Source organism: Nerophis lumbriciformis, linkage group LG29, assembly GCF_033978685.3.
Source record: "Nerophis lumbriciformis linkage group LG29, RoL_Nlum_v2.1, whole genome shotgun sequence".
In the NCBI taxonomy this organism is placed as follows: Eukaryota; Metazoa; Chordata; class Actinopteri; order Syngnathiformes; family Syngnathidae; genus Nerophis; species Nerophis lumbriciformis.
This window is the reverse complement of record NC_084576.2, coordinates 26,443,405-26,460,503: the sequence shown is the minus strand read 5'-3', so window position 1 is coordinate 26,460,503 and position 17,099 is coordinate 26,443,405. Positions and strand designations below refer to the sequence as shown.

Below are 17,099 nucleotides of genomic sequence, written 5' to 3'. Positions count from 1 at the left end.
TTAACTTAGAATTTCATGGCTGCAACACGTGCCTAAGTAGTTAGGAAAGGGCATGTTCACCACTGTGTTACATCACCTTTTCTTTTAACAACACTCAATAAACGATTGGGAACTGAGGAAACTAATTGTTGAAGCTTTGAAAGTGGAATTATTTCCCATTCTTGTTTTATGTAGAGCTTCAGTCGTTCAACAGTCCGGGGTCTCCGCTGTCGTATTTTACGCTTCATAATGCGCCACACATTTTCGATGAGAGACAGGTCTGGACTGCAGGCGGGCCAGGAAAGTACCCGCACTCATTTTTTATGAAGCCACGCTGTTGTAACAGGTGCTGAATGTGGCTTGGTATTGTCTTGCTGGAATAAGCAGGGGCGTCCATGAAAAAGATGGCAGCATATGTTGTTCCAAAACCTGTATGTACCTTTCAGCATTAATGGTGCCTTCACAGATGTGTAAGTTACCCATGCCTTGGCCACTAATGCACCCCCATACCATCACAGATGCTGGCTTTTCAACTTTGCGTCGATAACAGTCTGGATGGTTCGCTTCCTCTTTGGTCCGGATGACACGATGTCGAATATTTCCAAAAACTATTTGAAATGTGGACTCGTCAGACCACAGAACACTTTTCCACTTTGCATGAGTCCATCTTAGATGATCTCGGGCCCAGAGAACCGGCGGCGTTTCTGGGTGTTGTTGATAAATGGCTTTCGCTTTGCATAGTAGAGCTTTCACTTGCACTTACAGATGTAGCGACGAACTGTATTTAGCGACAGTGGTTTTCTGAAGTGTTCCTGAGCCCATATGGTAATATCCTTTAGAGATTGATGTCGGTTTTTGATACAGTGCCGTCTGAGGGATCGAAGGTCACGGTCATTCAATGTTGGTTTCCGGCCATGCCGCTTACGTAGAGTGATTTCTCCAGATTCTCTGAACCTTTTGATGATATTATGGACCGTAGATGTTGAAATCCCTAAATTTCTTGCAATTGCACTTTGAGAAACGTTGTTCTTAAACTGTTTGACTATTTGCTCACGCAGTTGTGGACAAAGGGGTGTACCTCGCCCCATCCTTTCTTGTGAAAGACTGAGCATTTTTTGGGAAGCTGTTTTTATACCCAATCATGGCACCCACCTGTTCCCAATTAGCCTGCACACCTGTGGGATGTTCCAAATAAGTGTTTGATGAGCATTCCTCAACTTTATCAGTATTTATTGCCACCTTTCCCAACTTCTTTGTCACGTGTTGCTGGCATCAAATTGTAAAGTTAATGATTATTTGCAAAAAAAAAAGGTTTATCAGTTAGAACATCAAATATGTTGTCTTTGTAGCATATTCAACTGAATATGGGTTGAAAAGGATTTGCAAATCATTGTATTCCGTTTATATTTACATCTAACACAATTTTCCAACTCATATGGAAATGGGGTTTGTATATATACATAAATACATACATACATACATACATACATATATATATATATATACACACACACACACACACATACATACATACATACATACATACATACATACATATATATATATATATATATATATATATATATATATATATATATATATATATATATATATCTGTATATATATGTCTTAATAAGATTATCCAAAAAAAAATAGTGCTCGATACCGTGGTAGAGCGCAATATATGTATGTGTGGGAAAAAATCACAAGACTATTTCATCTCTACAGGCCTGTTTCATGAGGGGTTCCCTCAATCATCAGGAGATTTTAATAGAAGCATTCACATACCATGGTTTATATAGGGCACAGAGTGGGTGGGTACAGGCTGGCCTAGGGGCGTGGTGATTGGCTCATGTGTTACCGAGGAGGTGTTTCCGTCTGTGACGGCATGCTGATACAATTTCGCTGCGCTTGTTGAGGGATGACAGGTCTGGACGGTATATAATAAACAGTTTCTCTTTCAAGCATAGGTTGCATCTTTTATTACCACTATTGTAAGGTGTGCTGGATGCAAGAATTTGCCATGTTATTGAATATTCAACATTATTGTCTTTGAGGTCCCAAATGTGTTTGCTGAGTTCTGTGGTATTCCGCAGGTTTTGGTTCCTGAAAGAAGCCTTGTGATTGTTCCATCTGGTTTTAAACTCTCCCTCGGTTAATCCTACATATGTGTCGGATGTGTTAATGTCCTTGCGTGTTACCTTTGATTGGTAAACGACTGATGTTTGTAAGCACCCCCCGTTGAGAGGGCAATCAGGTTTCTTGCGGCAGTTGCAGCCTTTGTTGGTTTTGGAGTCGCTCTGTCCGGGGGCAGACGGACAGAGCGACTCCAAAACCAACAAAGGCTGCAACTGCCGCAAGTGAGCCGTCTTGCATCCAGCACACCTTGCAATAGTGGTAATAAAAGATGCAACCTATGCTTGAAAGAGAAACTGTTTATTATATACCGTCCAGACCTGTCATCCCTCAACAAGCGCAGCGAAATTGTATCAGCATGCCGTCACAGACGGAAACACCTCCTCGGTAACACATGAGCCAATCACCACGCCCCTACGCCAGCCTGTACCTACCCACTCTGTGCCCTATATAAACCATGGTATGTGAATGCTTCTATTAAAATCTCCTGATGATTGAGGGAACCCCTCATGAAACAGGCCTGTAGAGATGAAATAGTCTTGTGATTTTTTCCCACACATACATACATACATACATACATACATACATACATATATATATATATATATATATATATATATATATATATATATATATATATATATATATATATATATATATATATATATATGAAGATGAGGTAGATCACCTCGACTTGGTCATTTGAAAAGTAGCTCCCCTGCTGAAAAGGTGTGGGCACCCCTGATTTACACAAATGTCGCAATTGAGAAGCGACTGTGTATAGAAAACAAAACACCTTGTACTATTTGCACCGTGTACACTGGCGGGGATGGATGATGCAACGCTATCCCATTGAACTCTGGCTGCTTTTCTTGAGCGCAAACAAATGAAATACGATAGAAAGCGAGCTGTTGTTTTGAAACAGTACCTCTTTGGGCTTGAGCGATATTGGCTTTAACCCGTGGGCCTCCAGGACCTGGTGACCACAGAAAAACATGTCAACGGTTGAGGGTCATCACACTCAAACATGTTTTCCTGTTGGACCTCCGGCACGGCCGGAGGGGAAATCTTACATATTTGGCGTCGGCCCAGCCGCTCTTCGGGGACCACATTTTGCCCTCGCCCATCAGCCCCAGGGCCAGGTGGGAGAGTGGCGCCAGGTCCCCGCTGGCACCCACCGTGCCTTTCTCGGGGACGTACGAGAGGCAGGAAGCTGCGAGTGTCAGGGTAATGTTAGCAAACACCCTCCAAGGAGTGCGGCAGCGTCGTAGCTCACCGTTGAAGGCCTGGATCATGGCGTGAAGCGTCTCCAGAGAGATGCCGCTGTACCCTTTGGCCAGAACGTTGATCCTTAGCGCCAGCAGCATGCGGGTCCTCTCCGGGCTCAACGGGTTCCCCACACCTACACCACGCCCAGATTGTTGCAATTCATTACAACAGTGGCATTAAAGAAAGATGCTGACAAAATGTAGAATGAATGTACGAATAGTTTGAATGTTGAAATGGTTTCAATGTTGAAGAGTTTGAATTGCCAGGAAAAACAGAATTAGGTTTGGAATTTGGGAAAGTGTTAGTTTGATGAGTGGAATGTGTTGATGTTAAAATGGTTTGAATAGGTTGAAAAATGTGCGAATTGTGGAAGTTTAAAAGATGGATAATTTATTTTGGAATTGGGAAAATGTCCCTGAAAACTGGAAATTCTTGGAAATACGGGAATTTTTTTAAATTGTTGAAGGATAGCAGACAGGCCCTGCGATGAGGTGGCGACTTGTCCAGGGTGTAGAAAACCATATGTGTTAATGCTTTGGAGCATTCACACAATAATAATAATAATAATAAATAGATAAATTTGGTGTAGAAAACCATGTGTGAATGCTTTGGAGCATTCACACAGTAATAATAATAAATAGATGAATGTGGTGTAGAAATCCATATGTGTGAATGCTTTGGAGCATTCATACAGTAATAATAATAAATAGATGAATTTGGTGTAGAAAACCATATGTGTTAATGCTTTGGAGCATTCACACAATAATAATAATAAATAGATGAATTTGGTGTAGAAAACCATATGTGTTAATGCTTTGGAGCATTCACACAATAATAATAATAATAAATAGATTAATTTGGTGTAGAAAACCATATTATTTATTATTATTACTGTGTGAATGCTCCAAAGCATTCACACAGTAATAATAATAAATAGATGAATTTGGTGTAGAAATCCATATGTGTGAATACTTTGGCGCATTCACACAATAATAATAATAATAAATTGATGAATTTGGTGTAGAAAACCATGTGTGAATGCATTGGAGCATTCACACAATAATAATAATAATAATAAATAGATGAATTTGGTGTCGAAAACCATATTATTTATTATTATTACTGTGTGAATGCTCCAAAGCATTCACACAGTAATAATAATAAATAGATTAATTTGGTGTAGAAATCCATATGTGTGAATGCTTTGGAGCATTCACACAATAATAATAATAATACATACATGAATTTGGTGTAGAAAACCATATGTGTTAATGCTTTGGAGCATTCACACAATAATAATAATAATACATAGATGAATTTGGTTTAGAAAACCATATAATTTATTATTATTACTGTGTGAATGCTCCAAAGCATTCACACAGTCATAATAATAAATAGATGAATTTGGTGTAGAAAACCATATGTGTGAATGCTTTGGCACATTCAAACAATAATAATAATAATAAATTGATGAATTTGGTGTAGAAAACCATATGCGTTAATGCTTTGGAGCATTCACACAATAATAATAATAAATAAATGAATTTGGTGTAGAAAACCATATGTGTGAATGCTTTGGAGCATTCACACAATGATTATAAATAAATAGATGAATTTGGTGTAGAAAACCATATGCTCCAAAGCATTCACACAATAATAATAATAAATAGGTGAATTTGGTGCAGAAAACCATATGTTTGAATGCTTTGGAACAGTCACACAATTAAACGTAGCTGTCAAAAATCATGCATCAAAATGGTGAACACTGCGGTTGAAGTTAGTTTATACCTGCCGAGTGTGAGCGCACCAGGTTCTCCTGAAGCTCTCTGTGCGGCACAGAGAACATGTTTCACTCAAAGAACAAGACGCTGTAGATCATTAAATATGATTTTACTTCAGTTTGCTGACGGGGATGACAGTCCGAGCAAATTTGCCAAAACCGGTGGTGATCCCGTACACAACTGCCAAACACAAAGACAAATTGAGTTCAGGCACAAACTAATTTGTTGACAAAACACCAACCTCTGTTTTCCTTCACGATGGTGTCCAGAAGCTCCCGGGCTTGCACAACCTTCCTCTCGGCCTCCGCCGTCAGCTGATAGGTGAGGCGGCAAACAAAGATTAGTTATCGGCGAGTCATCAATGGTGCGGCGCGTTACCTTGATCCTGTAGAGGCCTCTGCCGAGGTCGACCAGCTCTGTGGATGTCAGGCTGTTGCCGTCCAAATAAATGTCCTGCACAAAACAATTCGGGAGGATGAGAGTGCGTTAGAAAGAAAATAAAAAAATTATGTGTAAATGTTTCGACTCACATCTCCAGGCTCTCTGTAGGCTGCCGTGCTATGTTTGCGTAATGCGTTCAAGGACAACAGTCTCGTGGGTGTTGACAAATGGAAAATGGTGTTAAAGCAATGGTTATAAGTTATCTTTTATTTGCGTATTTAGTTGTTTTTTTTCATATTTTTATGTATTGTTTTACTATTTTGGTAAAATTATACCCAAAAACTATTTAAGTTGTATTGCTTTTTGGTTTGAATCGGTTGAAAAATGTTCGAATTGTGGAAGTTTAAAAAATGGACGATTCATTTTGTATGGGGAAAATGTCCCAGAAAACTGGGAATTCTTGGAAATCTGGGAATTTTTTTTAATTGTTGAAAGAGAGCACAGAATTTTGAACAGGCTGAATATTTTGGAGTTGGAACGGTTTGAATCGGATGAAAAATGTGCAACTTTGAAAAATGTCCCATTCGTTTCAATGGGAATTTCATGGAAATTTAGGGAAAAGCGGGAATTTTTTGAAAAATATTAAAAGACTTGAATGTTCTGAATGAGTTGAAATGGTTGGTGTTGGAATTTTTCAAATGGGTCAAGAAATGTTGAAGTAGTAACAATTTTAGTTGAGAAATGGTTTTAAGGAATTCCAGGAATTTTGGGAAACTTCGTTTTTTTTGTCCTGACTAAGAGGAATGTTTGGACGGTGGAACGGTTGAAGTGGGTTGAAAAATGTGGAAGGAGTAGTCGCCAGAAAAAAGGGTCAAAAAAGGGTTTGAAAAAAAGAGAATTCCTGGAATTTTTTTGAACTTGGAAAAATTATTGTTTGAATGTCCAGGATGAGAGTGCGTTAAAAAGGGAAAAAAACGATGTGTGAATGTTTTGACTCACATCTCCAGGCTCTCTGTAGGCTGCCGTGCTATGTTTGCGTGATGCGTTCAAGGACAACAGTCTTGAGGTGTTGACAAATGGAAAATGGTGTTAAAGCAATGGTTACAAGTTATCTTTTATTTGTTTATTGCGTATTTATTTAGTTTTTTTTTCATATTTTTATGTATTGTTTTACTATTTTGGTAAAATTATACCCAAAAACTATTTAAGTTGTATTGCTTTTTGGTTTGAATCGGTTGAAAAATGTGCGAATTGTGGAAATTTAAAAAATGGACAATTCATTTTGTATGGGGAAAATGTCACAGAAAACTGGGAATTCTTGGAAATCCGGGAATTTTTTTTAATTGTTGAAGGAGAGCACAGAATTTTGAACAGGCTGAATATTTTGCAGTTGGAACGGTTTGAATCGGATGAAAAATGTGCAACTTTGAAAAATGTCCCATTCATTTCAATGGGAGTTTCATGGAAATTTACGGTAGGAAAAGCGGGAATTTTTTGAAAAATGTTAAAAGACTTGAATGTTCTGAATGAGTTGAAATGGTTGGTGTTGGAATTTTTCAAATGGGTCAAGAAATGTTGAAGTAGTAACAATTTTAGTTGAGAAATGGTTTTAAGGAATTCCAGGAATTTCGGGAAAACCGGGAATTTTTCCAGTCCAAAAAACAACTTTGGTTTTTTTGTCCTGACTAAGAGGAATGTTTGGACGGTGGAACGGTTGAAGTGGGTTGAAAAATGTGGAAGGAGTAGTCGCCAGAAAAAAGGGTCAAAAAAGGGTTTGAAAAAAAGAGAATTCCTGGAATTTTTTTGAACTTGGAAAAATTATAGTTTGAATGTCCAGGATGAGAGTGCGTTAGAAAGGGAAAAAACGATGTGTAAATGTTTTGACTCACATCTCCAGGCTCTCTGTAGGCTGCCGTGCTATGTTTGCGTGATGTGTTCAAGGACAACAGTCTCGTGGTGTTGACAAATGGAAAATGGTGTTAAAGCAATGGTTATAAGTTATCTTTTATTTGTTTATTGCGTATTTATTTAGTTTTTTTTTTCATATTTTTATGTATTGTTTTACTATTTTGGTAAAATTATACCCAAAAACTATTTATGTTGTATTGCTTTTTGGTTTGAATCGATTGAAAAATGTGCGAATTGTGGAAGTTTAAAAAATGGACAATTCATTTTGTATGGGGAAAATGTCCCAGAAAACTGGGAATTCTCGGAAATCAGGGATTTTTTTTTAATTGTTGAAGGAGAGCACAGAATTTTGAACAGGCTGAATATTTTGGAGTTGGAACGGTTTGAATCGGATGAAAAATGTGCAACTTTGAAAAATGTCCCAATGGGAATTTCATGGAAATTTAGGAATTTCTGGCAAAAGCGGGAATTTTTTGGAAAATGTTAAAAGACTTGAATGTTCTGAATGAATTGAAATGGTTGGTGTTGGAATTTTTCAAATGGGTGGAGACATGTTGAAGTAGTAACATTTTTAATTGAGAAATGGTATTAAGGAATTCCAGGAATTTCGGGAAAACCATACATTTTTGAAAATTGGGAATTCTTGGAAATCCGGGAATTTTTTTAAATTGTTGAAGGAGAAAGTTGAGTTATGCTGACTCAATGTTGGTTGATTCATAACCCAACTATTGGGTTGAATTTATTTAACACAAAAGCTGAGTTACGCTCACTACAATGTTGGGTTATTCCCAACCCAACTATTGGGTTGCGCAATTTAGCACTCCTTGACCCAATGGTTGGTTAAAAATTATACATTTTCCTGCTGGTTTGTCCTACTCCTTCCCAACTACTGATCAACATTATTTTTATTCCATTAAAATATACTCAAAGGCAAGATATGAGTGACATTTTTTTTTTTACAAGAATTGCCACATAAGGTCATAGTAGTCCTACACAGCATGCTCAAATATGTTCACGTACATAAGATGTGTGATTGTAAATAATGTTCGTGAGATTAATCTCTGGTAAAATTCCCTTCAAGAAAAAAGTTATTTTTTAATTTAAAAAAAAAAAGCTTTTTACCCAAAAATGCGTTACTCATTGAAAAACAACCCAAAAATGGGTCATAATTTTGAAAATCCAGAAATTGAGTTGAAATAATACCCCTATAACCCAAAAAATGGATTGCGCCTAATAAAAATAACTCGAAAATGTAATCCAAAACTCGCAACTCATAAATTGGGTTATCCAAATAACCCAGCATTTTTTAGTGTGTGCATTTTTTGTCCCAAAATCTGTTCATAATTTTTTTTTTTTTTTTTTTTTTTTAGACATATGTGCACGAGAAATTATCTCGAGAAATTTTTTATAAAATTATAAAAAAAATATATTAAAAAATTGAATAATTAAAAAAAAAAAAATTCTAATTTTTTTTTTATAACTTTATAAAGTTTCTCGTGCGCACGAGATACATGTCTAAAAAAAAAAAATTTTTTTAAATACAATTATTTAAAATTCCCCCATGTCCCTTTAGTATGTGCATTACTGTAAATGGGAAAATGCTACCACTATTATTCTTACGATGAAATTATGGTGCCAGTTTTTTACCATAAATTCTCCAGTTGTTGATTTTAAAGTACATTACTGTAAATTACAAATATTATCCCACTTTCGTTTTTTACGGTTAAATTCTGACGATTCCTGTAGATTGAAACCACTATTATTTTTAGAGTAAAATTACGACGACGTAGCTGCTAGTTTTTTTTTTACTGTAAATTCTACGGCCGTTGTTTGTACAGTGCATTACTGTAAATTTAAAAGACTATACCACCGTTATTTTTACAGTTATTTTTACCGTTAAAATCTACAATTGTTTTTACAGTACGTTACTGTAATTTGAAAAACTATACCAATTGTATTTCTTCCGTAAAATTTCGACGTCTGTGCTGCCAGTTTTTTATCATAAAATCTACAGTTGTTGATTTTAAAGTGCATTACTGTAAATTACAAATATTATCCCACTTTTATTTTTTACGGTTAAATTCTGATGATTCCTGTAAATTGAAACCACTTTTATTTTTAGGGTAAAATTATGGTGATGTAGCTGCTAGTTTTTTTTACTGTAAATTCTTGTTTTTACAGTGAATTGCTGTAAATTTAAAAGACTATACCACCATTATTTGTACAGTACTGTCAAAAAAAATATTTTACCGTTAAAATCTACAGTATTTTTTGACATTTGAAAAACTATATCAATTGTATTTCTTCCGTAAAATTTCGACGTCTGTGCTGCCAGTTTTTTACCGTAAAATCTACAGTTGTTGATTTTAAAGTGCATTACTGTAAATTACAAATATTATCCCACTTTTATTTTTTACGGTTAAATTCTGATGATTCCTGTAAATTGAAACCACTTTTATTTTTAGGGTAAAATTATGGTGATGTAGCTGCTAGTTTTTTTTACTGTAAATTCTTGTTTTTACAGTGAATTGCTGTAAATTTAAAAGACTATACCACCATTATTTGTACAGTACTGTCAAAAAAAATATTTTACCGTTAAAATCTACAGTATTTTTTGAAATTTGAAAAACTATATCAATTGTATTTCTTCCGTAAAATGTCGACGTCTGTGCTGCCAGTTTTTTACCGTAAAATCTACAGTTGTTGATTTTAAAGTGCATTACTGTAAATTACAAATATTATCCCACTTTTATTTTTTACAATTAAATTCTGACAATTCCTGTCAATTAAACCCACTTTTATTTTTAGGTTAATTTAGGTTAAACTTAGGTGAAATTTTTTTCTTTCGTAAAATTTCGACGACTGTGCTGCCAGTTTTTTTACCGTAAAAAATTTTTTACATTGTATCAAACAAGCTAACAAACTCCGATAACATTTACGACAGACTTTTTTAAACTTTTCTTTTACTATTTAACCAGGTACATGACGATTCTTGTAAATTAAATCCACTTTTATTTTTAGGGTAAAATTATGGTGTATACATTTTTTTTTTACTGTAAATTCTACGGCCGTTGTTTGTACAGTGCATTACTGTAAATTTGAAAGACTATACCACCGTTATTTTTACAGTTATTTTTACCGTTAAAATCTACAGTTGTTTTTTTGAAATTTCCAAAACTATACCAAATGTTTTTCTTTCTGTCAAATTTCGACGACTGTGCTGCCAGTTTTTTACCATAAAACTACTTCTTTTTTTTTAATTTTTACATTGTATCAAACAAGATAACAAACTCCGATAACATTTACGACAGACTTTTTAAAAACTTTTCTTCTACTATTAAACCAGGTACATGATGATTTCTGTAAATTAAACCCACTTTTATTTTTAGGGTAAAATTATGGCGACGTAGCTGCCAGTTTGTTTTTTACTGTAAATTCAACGGCCCTTGTTTGTACAGTGCATTACTGTAAATTGGAAAGACTATACCACCGTTATTTTTACAGTACAACGCTGGCAACTGAGCTTTTTTTTTTTAACCGTTAAAATCTACAGTTGTTTTTTGAAATTTCAAAAACTATACCAATTTTATTTTGACGACTGTGCTGCCAGTTTTTTGTTTTTTTTTACAGTAAAACTACTTTTTAAACAATGTTTACCATATTTTTCGGACTATAAGTCGCAGTTTTTTCATAGTTTCATAGGTGCGATAGACGTATAAGATTTAATGGGATTTAGCGATTAGGAGTGACAGATTGTTTGGTAAACGTATAGCATGTTCTATATGTTATAGTTATTTGAATGACTCTTACCATAATATGTTACTTTAACATACCAGGCACGTTCTCAGTTGGTTATTTATGCCTCATATAACGTACACTTATTCAGCCTGTTGTTCACTATTCTTTTATTAGGGACCGAGTCCCTTTGGGACAGAGGACCCTATTGTATTTCTAGCGTTTTATTATTATACCGCCGCCTCTTTGAGCTGTAATTTGACCCCCTTAACATGCTTCAAAACTCACCAAATTGGACACACACATCAGGACTGGCGAAAATTGCGATCTAATCAAAAAAAAAAAAAAACTCAAAATTGCGCTCTAGCGCCCCCTAGGAAGAAAACACAGACAAAACTGCCTGTAACTCCCAGTAGGAATGTCGTAGAGACATGAAACAAAAACCTCTATGTAGGTCTCACTTAGACCTACATTTCATACACTGACAACCCCCAGCAAAAATCAACAGGAAGTTTGCAATTCCCCCTTCAAAACAAAAGTTGTTGATGAAAGAGTTTTAATTACTGCTCCGGTTTGGATTTTATGAGCTCTCAAAGTCGGTCCCGTCCATCGCTGCTTGCAGCTTTAATTTATTTTAAATTGCCTTTCAAATGTCTATTCTTGGTGTTGGGTTTTATCAAATAAATTTCCCCCAAAAATGCGACTTATATATGTTTTTTTCCTTCTTTATTATGCATTTTCGGCCGGTGCGACTTATACTCCGGAGTGACTTATAGTCCAAAAAACTGTTTACATTGTATAAAGCAAGCTAAAAATCTCCAATAACATTTCTGATATACTTTTTAAACTTTTCTTTTACTAAACTACTCAGTGGTCTAGTGGTTCATCATCATTATTCATCATTTCTTTTTATTCGTTTCATGAAAATGCATATACAAGCCATATACAGTTGACACTTTCATTGTTTTTTTGTTTCTTATACATTTCCATGATCAGAAAGGAGCAGATGGAAGAATACTATTCTTATATTTATCTGCCCCCTTTTTTAACACAAATAATTTTAGATGACTTTATCACTGTTCCCTCCACAAACACCAACATACTTTTAATTTTCGTTTAAGCATTTTCAAAATGACACGTCCAATCAAAATCAAAAATCAGTTTGATATAATTCCAGTTGTCTCTTTTTGTAACTCTTTTCAATTTCAAAGATATTCTTGCAACTTTTTAAGTCTTTGTCTAGAGAATTCCATGCTTTCACACCAGCAACAGACAAGCACATTTGCTTCAAATTTGTTCGCACTCTTGGATGTTTAAAATCATACGGCCTTCTGTGGTTCTCATCTTCAGACGTGAACACAAATAACTTTTGTAAGTCCTTCAGAAGAACTTTATTTCTAACTTTGAACATCACTAATATAGTATGCAATTCCACAATGTCTTTTAGTTTTAATAACCCTAACCTAATGAAGAGTGGATTTGTGTGGTCTCTGTATCCTACTGTAAAAATTAGAGATGTCCGATATCGGCATGCCGATATTATCGGCCGATAAATGCGTTAAAATGTAATATCGAAAATTATCGGTATCGTTTTTTTTATTATCGGTATCGTTTTTTTTTGTTTTTTTTTAAATCAACATAAAGAAGAAAACACAGACAAAACTGCCTGTAACTCCCAGTAGGAATGTCGTAGAGACATGAAACAAAAACCTCTGTGTAGGTCTCACTTAGACCTACATTTCATACACTCACAACCCCCAGCAAAAATCAACAGGAAGTTTGCAATTCCCCCTTCAAAACAAAAGTTGTGTAAAAACAGTCACCTTTTTTCAAACATTATCTCCTCTGAGCGCGTTTGTCGTGTCGGCTTCAAATTAGCACAGGAGAGAGATTGAACCCATCCATCCATCCATTTTCTACCGCTTATTCCCTTTGGGGTCGCGGGGGGCGCTGGAGCCTATCTCAGTTACAATCGGGCGGGAAGCGGGGTACACCCTGGACAAGTCGCCACCTCATCGCAGGGCCAACACAGATAGACAGACAACATTCACACTCACATCCACACACTAGGGCCAATTTTTAGTGTTGCCAATCAACCTATCCCCAGGTGCATGTCTTTGGAATTAAAAGTTGATGAAAGAGTTTTAATTACTGCTCCGGTTTGGATTTTATGAGCCCTCAAAGTCCCTCCCGTCCATCGCTGCTTGCAGCTTTAATTTATTTTAAATTGCCTTTCAAATGTCTATTCTTGGTGTTGGGTTTTATCAAATAAATGTCCCCAAAAAATGCGACTTATACTCCAGTGCGAGTTATATATGTTTTTTCCCTTCTTTATTATGCCTTTTTTGGCCGGTGCGACTTATACTCCGGAGCGACTTATAGTCCGAAAAACTGCAAGCTAAAAAACTCCAATAACATTTTCGATATACTTTTTAAACTTTTCTCTTACTATTAAAGCGGGGACATCAACAAATCCTCATTAATGTTGAGTAAAATAATAAAATTGTCGGGTTATTTTTCCTGCGTACCAGGAGCTCGAGCCCACGTCCCACCGATGGCACGATCGTGCCACAGCTTGAGCAACTTACGTAAAAGATTAATATGTTTTTAAGGATACAGGTGGGACACTCCGGGTTGACACGATATGAAGTCCGGGGACATGGTGTCTCCTTCAATGGCTGAGAGAAGAAGAAGAAGAATGTTAATACTTGACTTTATTTTGGGAAGAACGCTGATATTTCTCACCCAGGTCGACAAAGTCGTTATCCTCCAGGACATCATCGATGGTGTCCTCGGCGTCCAGCAGACCGAAGCCCTGGCACCTGCGCGCCACGAAGCGGATGTCCTTCAGCGCTTTTATGCCCCCGTCGTCCGGTTTGTTCTTCATGTAACGTTTGAGGGCTTCGTGGCCCAGCCACCGGATGGTGTTGGCGGGGTCCCGGCACGGCACTGCCAGCCATTCATCTCGGACGTGGACGGTAAATCGAGGCATGGTTGTTGCGACAAGACTCCACTACCAAAAACTGGAGTCCAAGTCGCGGCTTTCCCCCCCAAAAAAGTACCAGCGAGTTGAGGGGGACCAATCAGACGTGGCGGCCGGGTGCCACGCCTCAACGGCGGCGTGACCCTCCGCGGGTCGCTCGGTCACAAACACATTGGGACATAGTGACCGGAATGCACCTTTGTGATAAAAGTGCCAAAAAAAAACAAAAAACGTTGAACGTTATGTTCTATCTCAACTTCCTGCGTGTATTTGGACACAAAATGATAAAACTCGACATCAATCAGGTGCCAATTTGCATTTAGAAACAGTGACATCCGGTTCAAAAAATGTCAAAATAATGACAACATTTTGTAATGCTGCCTTCACTTGCAGCCGGAAATTACAGACCTGCGTCATCATAGTCAAGTGTGTTACCGCAACTTACGGGCTCAATTGGTTCTGTCACAAAGCTGATTGATTGATTGAAACTTGTATTAGTAGATTGCACAGTACAGTACATATTCCGTACAATTGACCACTAAATGGTAACACCCAAATAAGTTTTTCAACTTGTTTAAATCGGGGTCCACGTTAATCAATTCATGGTAAGCTCCATTGATGCATCCATCCATCCATTTCCTACCGCTTGTCCCTTTCGGGGTCGCGGGAAGGGGGTGCTGGAGCCTATCTCAACTGCATTCGGGCGGAAGGCGGGGTACACCCTGGACAAGTTGCCACCTCATCACAGGTATCTTATGTGATAGGATAGTTTATTTTGAAGGTTAGGTTTTTTTGTATATTGCATTGTTTTTGATTGCAATGTTGTTAAGTTAAAGTACTAATGATTGTCACACACAGGGGCGCCGCTAGGGATTTTGGGCCCCATGAAAAGAATCTTTACAGGGCCCCCAACACAGTGTCATTATTTTTTCTGTATTATAATTTCATCATCATTAGGGGCCTCTCTGGGCCCCCCTCCATCATGGGCCCCTAGAATCCGTCTCCTTTACCCCCCCTTTTCGGCGCCCCTGGTCACACACACACTAGGTGTGGTGACATTTGTCCTCTGCATTCGACTCTTCCCCTTGTTCACCCCCTGGGAGGTGAGAGGAGCAGTGAGCAGCAGTGGTGCCGCGCCCGGGAATCATTTTTGGTGATTTAACCCCCAATTCCAACCCTTGATGCTGAGTGCCAAGCAGGAGGGTAATGGGTCCCATTTTTTTATAGTCTTTGGTATGACTCGGCCGGGGTTTGAACTCACAACCTACCCATCTCAGGGCGGACACTCTAACCACTAGGCCACTTATAATAGAAAAAAGAATTAATGGTGGGGATGCTTGTAACTCAAATTTTTTAGCTGAGAGACAGCTCTTATCTTAAAACACTCTTAAGTTGAGGTACCATTGTATTTAGCAAGAAATTCTACTTTATATTACCTATATTATACTACAATAAACACGTCAGAATACAAACATGAAGGCATCGCCAGCAGCATTAGAAATGATGGATGGTGAGTTCAGGGACAAAGGTTTTTTTTTTAGATCTTTGCAGTTTGAAAGACAGGCTCAGCTGTCAAGAGGTCATCTCCTGCATGATGATGAGCTGGGTTTGATGGCGGGGTCAGAGAGATCAGACCAGGTATGCAGAAAATCCTTTGTGGCAAAACTTCTGGCGCTTTTGTGGAGGAGCCCGGATTGTTCCTGAATGCACCAGACTGGAAATGGAACTGGCAGTTTAAATTTAAAATAAAGAGTTTGGTAACTCATGCTAAAATGTGAATGTATATTCTCTGACATAGGTCTACAAATATACACCTAAGGAACATACATGAAAATAATTGTAATCAGTTCAGAAATGGAAATACTTGGATCTACGAATTGTCCTTGAAGGTGCCACACAGACCCAAATGATGTCACTAAAGGCAGTGGTTCTCTAACTGTGGCACATGTACCACTAATGGTACGTGGGTTTCATCTAGTGGCACGCCAAATAATCACTTGATTAAAGTACAGTGTTTTATTTCCCTATAGTTCCTGTGTGTAAAATTTAAATATACTTATTAAATAAAACGTCTGCCTTGTTTTTTTTTGACTACTTTTGCCTACTACGCTACTGTATTTTAATGTTGGTACAAAACCCAAAACCAGTGAAGTTGTCACGTTGTGTAAATGGTAAATAAAAACAGAATACAATGATTTTCAAATCCTTTTCAACTTATATTCAATTGAATAGACTGCAAAGACAAGATATTTAATGTTCGAACTGGAGAACTTTGGTTTTTTTTTTTGTGCAAATATTAGCTCATTTGGAATGTGATGCCTGCAACATGTTTCAAAAAAGCTGACTCAAGTGACAAAAAAGACTGAGAATCTGGAGAAATCACTGCACGTAAGCGTTGATATTACAAGCCTTCGATCGCTCAGTCAGTACTGCATCAAAAAGTGTGTAAAGGATATCACCACATGGGCTCAGGAACACTTCAGAAAACCACTGTCAGTAACTACAGTTTGTCGCCACATCTGTAAGTGCAAGCTAAAACTCTACTATGGAAAGCGAAACCCATTTATCAACAACACGAAGAAACGCCGCCGGCTTCGCTGGGCTCATCTAAGATGGACTGATGCAAAGTGGAAAAGTGTTCTGTGGTCTGACAAGTCCACATTTCAAATTGTTTTTGGAAACTGTGGACGTCGTGTCAAGAGGAAAAGAACCATCCGGATTGTTCTCGGGGCAAAGTGTAAAAGCCAGTATCTGTGATGGTATGGGGGTGTATTAGTGCCCAAGGCATGGGTAACTTACACATCTGTGAAGGCACCATTAATGCTGAAAGGTACATACAGGTTTTGGAGCGACATATGTTGCCATCCAAGCAACATTAAAATGGACGCCCCTGCTTATTTCAGCAAGACAATGCCAAGCCACGTGTT

At 37.4% G+C, this 17,099-nt stretch overlaps 1 protein-coding gene across 3 annotated transcripts in view; it reads right to left on the bottom strand.

Moving 5' to 3' along the window:
• The window catches only part of hal (histidine ammonia-lyase), a 31,953-nt gene extending 17,477 nt beyond the window's left edge, over positions 1 to 14,476 (bottom strand). The window contains exons 1-10 of one of the 3 annotated variants that reach the window (XM_061924613.2): positions 13,935 to 14,476; positions 13,807 to 13,867; positions 7,436 to 7,463; positions 5,544 to 5,618; positions 5,407 to 5,479; positions 5,279 to 5,345; positions 5,173 to 5,210; positions 3,392 to 3,517; positions 3,189 to 3,328; positions 3,044 to 3,091 (exon numbers count right to left, since the gene is read on the bottom strand). In XM_061924613.2, coding sequence (XP_061780597.1) covers positions 3,044 to 3,091; positions 3,189 to 3,328; positions 3,392 to 3,517; positions 5,173 to 5,210; positions 5,279 to 5,345; positions 5,407 to 5,479; positions 5,544 to 5,618; positions 7,436 to 7,463; positions 13,807 to 13,867; positions 13,935 to 14,181 — 903 coding nt within the window. In that variant the 5' untranslated portion in view covers positions 14,182 to 14,476. Of the gene's footprint in view, positions 1 to 3,043; positions 3,092 to 3,188; positions 3,329 to 3,391; positions 3,518 to 5,172; positions 5,211 to 5,278; positions 5,346 to 5,406; positions 5,480 to 5,543; positions 5,619 to 5,695; positions 5,724 to 6,545; positions 6,574 to 7,435; positions 7,464 to 13,806; positions 13,868 to 13,934 lie in introns of all 3 variants that reach the window. The other 2 variants (XM_061924612.2, XM_061924611.2) reach the window with 2 other exon arrangements.
• Positions 14,477 to 17,099: the final 2,623 nt, after the last annotated feature.